The 7,089-nt window shown below is 41.0% G+C and overlaps 1 protein-coding gene across 2 annotated transcripts in view; it reads right to left on the reverse strand.

The window, feature by feature from the left end:
* The window catches only part of MYO5B (myosin VB), a 571,959-nt gene extending 565,319 nt beyond the window's left edge, over positions 1 to 6,640 (reverse strand). For both annotated transcript variants that reach the window (XM_007486667.3, XM_007486668.3), the window contains exon 1: positions 6,028 to 6,640. In XM_007486667.3, the coding sequence (XP_007486729.1) occupies positions 6,028 to 6,054 (27 nt within the window). In that variant the 5' untranslated portion in view covers positions 6,055 to 6,640. The remainder of the gene's footprint in view (positions 1 to 6,027) is intronic.
* Positions 6,641 to 7,089: the final 449 nt, after the last annotated feature.

The following is a 7,089-nucleotide window of genomic DNA, read 5'->3' on the forward strand; positions in this document are numbered from 1 at the left end:
GAGAGGGTAATAAACATGAAAGCCTTCTAACTGTTAGAAATTCCATTTGGAATTATCCCTTAGAAGTTCCCTGGCCTTCCTCCCATATTACATATGGAATGTTATCATTGCTGTCAGAAGAAATATGGAACAGGATAATATGCTCAGATTACAATTTGACCTTGAGCTGCTAAACAGCCTTTTCGAGGTCAGAAATCCCTACAGCTAATGAAAGAAGATATTAGTAGCACATTAACCAAAGGGAAGTGTGGAAAGGGTCTTTAAGGAAACTAGTTGCTGGAATAATGATTCCTAGAAGGGATAATATGAGGGGTTGCTGATATTCTATATTCATTTCTATTCAGACCTCGGGCTTCAAATCTGTCATCACTCATCCAGCAAGAATTTATTTAGCATCTACTATACATTCATTCATTTATTCATTCATCAAGCTTTTATTAAGGCATATTGTGTGAAGAGTCCAGTGCTTAGTAAGCACAAAGAGAGGCACATTTAGATCAAATGTTGTTCTAGCTCTCATGAAACCAAGTCTAGTTGGGGGATAAAACACACACAATTCTAGCGATGAGTCTGTAGAGAGTTCTGAATCAAAGTGCTAAGCTAGTTCTGAGGAAAGCATTCATAAGCAAGAGCTAGGGGACCAGATTTGAATTGATCTTGAAAGAATGGCATAAAGAACAGTTTGGGCAAAGGTAGCCTATCCCTCTATAGGAAAGAGCTATACTCAGCCTTCAAGCAAGTTTGCATAATTTATACTTTCATGTCAGGATATTTTCTGCAATCATCATAATCAAATGGTGTTTACTATGCATCCACGTGAACGATGTGCAGTGCTGGGTCCCCATACAAATCAAATTAATCTGATGCTATTTTTTGAGGTGGGCTAGAAAGCAAAACAACTGGCATTTGCTACATTCTTTTCACTTAAAAAAAGGAACCCAACAGTTTTCCCAGCCTTGTGCCAAGGTGGATGAGATTGACTCACCTTGACCTCATCCTGAAAATATCTAACAGTTTATATTCCTCCTCCCTGCTCTGAAACACTTTTCTACTGAGAAAGTAATTTTTTTCCAAGTAAGAAATTTAGCTTTTGAGAGAAATTTTTAATTTAAAAAAGAAATTAAGCTTTTGGTCAACTTTATTATTTGAGGAGGAGCATCCATGAATTGCACAGAGGCAAAGATTTTATTGTGGCAATGACTGAAAACTACTTAAAAAAAAAGAGAGATTAGAGGTGGCAGATGTGCCTCTTGTTTAAAATAAATGAAATGTGAAGAACAAAAAGAAGAGAATAAAGGACAGGAAACCAGAGAGATGAAAGGTGGGGAGAGATAAGAATAGGAAGAAGGAAAAGGGTTGACCGATGCAGTAATATTCCACACATACAACATCAAAAAAGCATCTTGGTTCCTGGTATTTGTTTTGGATAAGGGATACTTAAGCCTTCTAAATAAAATTTTTAATGCTTCTCATACTAATCAAAAACATTTTCAAAGTATGTTTTGAAGAAATAGGTATTATCAATAAAGTCTTTCTTAATATCTCCATTAAAAAGACTGTTTCAATCTTCTAATAAACCTCACTTAGATGTCAAAAGAATTTCAAAGGCTGTCTTCTATCAGATAATTGTTTCCTTCATGCATAATACATTAAAGTTTGCATCAAGATCCAATGTTCACATTAGAGAATTCCATATTATAAGCTAAAAATAAAATTGTACATAGGTTTATTTTAACAAATCACTGAAATGAGCAACAACTTACATTTATATGACACTTTAATGTAATACTTATATGTCAACATAAATATATGTCCATATAAATAATTTTATAGGGACACAACAATTTCCAAAGCAGTTTTCTAACTACCCTGAGAGAGAAGCATTATAAGTATCCCCTCCCCCTTTTTTCAGATAAAGAAACTAAGACCAAAAAAAATGACTCACCTGAAGTCACACAATTGAGTCAGAATTTAAACACACACACTTTGCTGACTCCAAATAAAGTGTTCTTTCCACTAGCTCCCTAGTGCCCCTCAATAAACCACAAGAAATTATACAAAATGAATCTGAATGAAAGCACTAGATTAGATCATTCACAAAGATAGAAAGAATCCAACTAGTCAAGAAAAGATAACAAGATAAAGAAGTAATCAGAACACTAAAGGTTATTATAAAAAGCACATTACTTAACTCATGAAAATGATACCTAAAGGACTTAATGCCCAAATTTAGTAGTTAGGATTCTAAGCACAGCAAATTTCAAAGCCAGAGCCACCAGTATTTATGTAAGTGGTGTTATTACAAAAACTGATGCAAAATTACTTAAAAACAAATGAGAAAATATTAACAAAATATAGGTAAGGACAGGGAAGAATCTAGGTTCTCTCTAATATTTATTTAAACTACTTATGATAATAAAGTATAATTATAATAAATAATTAAACTTAATTACCACAAACTCTCAAACCAGTAAAAATGCTTTTTATGTCTTGGGAATGTTCTTTTGTTTTTGAAAACTTTTCCTTGATGATGATAGTTTTATTGGTTCCTTTCAAATTTATGAAAAAGTATACTGGAACCTGACAGGCAATGTAGTTGCACAGATTAAAGTGTTACTGAATATAAAATTTTAAAGAATTTCTTCCTCTATAGTTTTTCAGGGTCTTATGTCTGAATAAGGAACTCTATCTAAAATCCAGCCATCTTATGTCAAGGTTTCAAGTAATTAAATGATCAACCAGGATGTAACTTATAGAACTGCTTATTTATTGCTTTATCTTAAAGGATTTTAATATATATATGTATATGTATAATCTATAATGTAGTAGACCTATTATCAATCAAAGGCAGTTAGGTGCCACAGTGGGTAGAGCACCCAGCCTACAGTCAGGAATACTCATTTTTAATTCAACTATGACCTTAAACACTAGCTGTGTGACTCTGGGCAAATCACATCTATCCTGTTTGCCTCAATTTCCTCTTCTATAAAAGTATCTAGAGAAGAAAATGGCAAACTATTCTTGAATCTCTGCTAATTGGGGTCACAAAGAATCAGACATGACTGAACAACAATAATCAATCCTCTCTCTCTTCTTTATCTTCTCTCTCATTAAATGCCTCCTACAGGTCAGGCACTGTTCTAGGCACCCAGGATGCAAAGATAAAAGTGAATGAATGAGGCATTTACTAAATAATTACTAGACTCAACGTACTGTACTAGTAATTGGCAATAAAAAAAGTCAAGTAGTCCATGGTCTTATAGAACTTACATTCCAGTGAGGGAGACAACACATAATTTTGCAAAAATGAACTTTTCACTGGCCTCATGGACTAGCATTTGGCCAAGAAAAACACTCTTACTTAGGCATATACAAAATATGCACTACAAAAGACACAAGATTTTTGAGGAGGGGAGGCAGACACTGCCAATTTGAGGTTTGGGAAAGACTTCATATGAATCTGATCTGATCTTTGAAGGAAAGAATCCAGATATGGGGAAAAGTGTGAGATTGGGAATAGATCATTTATATAAACAGGACAGGGAAGATGGAATTCCTTGTGTGAGGTAAGAAGGGCAATTTGATTGGAAGAAGGTATGGGTAAAGTGTAATAAAGTGTAATACAGTTTGAACATAAATGGGGATCAAATTGTGCAAGGATAGAGTGAAAGAGCTTTCACTTAAGTGTGGATAGGAGAAACAGTCAAGAAGCATAAATTGATTTTTCTAGGTGTCTAACTGAGAAAGTAGGTGTATAACTTCAGAGGATGGAAGGTCCACTGAGGGTTATTTTTATTTTTTTTAATGATGAGAATAGAAAGTATTTCTCTATGTGAGGAAAAGAAGCAATAGATATCAGACTTCTGAACTTTACACAGGGTCTCCTGCAGTACCTAGTATATCACATAACAATACAGCTCATTTTATTGACACAAATTATATCTTTGTTTTTGGTATTTACTGCACTTAAATACAACAAAGTTACATTTCTTTAAATTAAAATTACCAACAACTATAATTCAAACTCTATTATTTCCAGTGCAACAGCAAAAGAATTGGATGCTCCTACTTTGAATGACATTTAACCCTACCCCAGTAAGGTAAATCTGGCAGTCGGTGCCTTTTTCAAGCCTGGGACTGGAGCCAGAGATATAACTAGCTGGCTCCCACAGTTGCCAAGAGTTATAGCTTGGTCCTTCTCCCTAACCCAGCTGGTCCTCAGAAGATCCTCAAGTCTGGAGGATCCAGGCACGCCCCACCTGTCCAAACCCTAAAACTATGAATAATCCTTATTCATCATATCCCTTTTTCTCTTTACCAAGACGGAGAAAATATAAAAGTTCCTCTTCTCCCCACCCACGTGGGAGCCAGTCCCATGAGAAAAAGAGAAAGATTATTGGATGGATATATCTCCTTTCCCACGTGAGCAGTAAGGCTCCATTTGTTTTTCCCCTTTCCTTAAAGATTTAACTTTTTTTTTTAACGCTAGGGAAGAGAAAGAGGAGGCCAACGACGACTAGAAGTTTCTCTTCATCACATTCCCAGCCCAATTCTCCGTAGTTGCTTTATAAACTATATACAAGTGCCGGCATTCAAGTCTTAGGGACAAAAACACAAACACACACAAATAGCTGCGAAGCAGCGGAAGTAAGGGACCGTCAATATTTCCAACCAAAGGGGAAAAACGAATAGGAAAGAGAAAAGGCTAGTCCTTTAAACTAGGGTTTTAAAAGCAAATATGATCAAAGTAACTCTTGAAAGGGCCTTTTTCTCTGGGTTTGGAACCCAGATCAAAGTTGGAAAGTGTAAGCTTAGGCAACTGAAGCCTTTAGGTGAGTGCTAAGTAATAGGGGTTGTTAGCTGGTCCCCGACTTTGACAACAGCAACTGCATCGAAACAGTGGGTGTTTCAGCTCCGAGCATGCACCTGTTCCGACCTTCCCCATCCTAGGTTCTACTCAGCAGAAAAAGGTGAAATGGATTCGCCGGAACCTTTGATCCTTCTTGCAGATCCCCTACGACCGAGCCCAATATTCTCTCATAATCTTCCCAAAACCAACATAACCAACCGCATACTTACGCAAGAAAATTATCTTAAAAAAAAAAAAAAACCCTCCTCTCCCATCCCCAACCAATCTTTCAAATTGGCTTTTCCTCAAAGCCTCATAATACCTGGCGGCAATCTTTTCCCATCTCCCCATTTTACTCTCCCTTTCTGCCACGTTTCCTTTTTCCACCTTCCTACCATCCCCCGTACCCCTCCCAATCTTCCTAAAGGTTAGCTTATGGGAAGGGAGTTTTAACTGATCGCAGTGGGGACCCGGCCAGCAGGGAGCCCCAAGCTGCAGTGCACCAGGGGTTAGTCTTGATAGGGAGAGGGGGCGGCAAACCGGCGATCTCGAGTGACAACCCACGAAGGAGTTTCGCCTTAGTAAGAAAAACAAAACCAAGTGGGACTGCCCTAGCTATTGAACCTGGCTGGAGGAAAGATCCAGTGAACGGGTGGAAAAGCAAGAGGCAGAGACTGGAGAGTTAAGGTGAAAGGGAGGCTGCCAGAAACTGAATGAGATCTGAGAGGAAAATATGGGGAAAGACCAGTGATGGACTGGGAAAGTAAAAGAAAGGGAAGGTGGGATAAGTCGGGAAACCGAGAGACGCTAACAGAAAGCATTTCGGAGTTAGCTTGCAAACAGCGGGCGGTACCAAGAGGTGCAGGAGGGACGGGACGGGCGTGGAGCTTCCCAAGAAGCGACAACCAAACTTTCTCCCCAGTCGCGAAGTTAGAGTCTATGGAGTAAAGGCCGGGAGGCAATTTCCTCCAAGTCCACCACCGTACCTGGACCCAGAGGACGGCAGAGAAGAAACCGGCCCTGACTGCACACACCTCTGAAGCCCGAGACTCCGGTAATGCTTTCCAGATATGCGCCTCCACCCTCTTCTCAAATCCGGGCTCGTTTTATCTTATTTCCCTCCTCTACAGACACAACCCTTCCAGGACAGCTGAGCTACCTGAGGCGGCCACACTCACCTGACTGTAGAGTTCGCTGACCGACATGACCCAGTCGGCGCAGCAGACGAGCCCGGAGGTGCGGCTGGAAGCTCAGCCCTCGCTCCTAGGGACCCAGTCCCCCTCTCCAGGATAGTTCCCGGCTCCCGGTGCTACTCGCTGCCCTGGGTGGCTCTCACACCAGCCGCTGCCCGTCTGGCGCCATCTTCCTGCTCTTGCAAAGAGTTTTTCCTTCTTTTTTTCTTTTTTTTTTTTAAAGTCGCACCCCCACTCTCCCCTCCTGGTCACTAGAGACTCCGCTTCCTGGCTCCTCTCTCCTCAGCGACCTTTACTCGGGGCGGCAGCCGGGCTGGAGTTAGAACTAAGGCTGGGAGGAGCAGTAGCAGCAGCAGCAGCAACGGAGGAGGAGGAGGGGAAGCAAGCAGTGCTCCGCCGCTCCCCGCTCAGGTATGGGGAGGAGGTGCAGGCAGGCTAGCGTCAGAGCCGGGCGCTCCGTGCGTCCCTACCGCCTTCGCGGCCCTGCAGGTGCCCAGGGCTCGGTCTGGGGGCGGGACGGCTCCTCCTACCCCACGGCGAGTCTGAAAACGCAGTGGCCACCACCCGGGGATCCTCCGCCTGCTCTACTGCGCTCCACGCAGTATATCCAAGGCACACGTGGAGCCAATCCCGGGCCGCCCCCTGCTGGTCCTCGGGGCAAACTCCGCCCAGACCTGGGTAAAGGCAGGTGCATCGAGTGTAGTGTGGGTAAACACACCCACACACACACAGAGCAATCCTATTAGCCTTGATTATGCTCACGGAACTAAGCATAGGAAAGAGAGAGAAAAAAATCAGAGAATAAATGAAGAAAACAAGGCAAGTAAAGTGGGAAGAGTGCCAGCAAGTCTCCTGGAACACGACACGAGGGTCTTAACTTTCAAGTCTTCTCCTAGGAGCAGTACCATTGGATTGGGAATATATGGAGGAGAATAAGGTAATAAAACTAGAAAAGTAAGGGGGCTTTAGAAACAAAATTACTATTCGGAAATAGTAAATTACAATTTTGTAACGCTGTGTATTACATTGATTTGATACCTAAGATCT

Source organism: Monodelphis domestica, chromosome 3 (genome assembly GCF_027887165.1).
Source record: "Monodelphis domestica isolate mMonDom1 chromosome 3, mMonDom1.pri, whole genome shotgun sequence".
NCBI lineage: Eukaryota > Metazoa > Chordata > Mammalia > Didelphimorphia > Didelphidae > Monodelphis > Monodelphis domestica.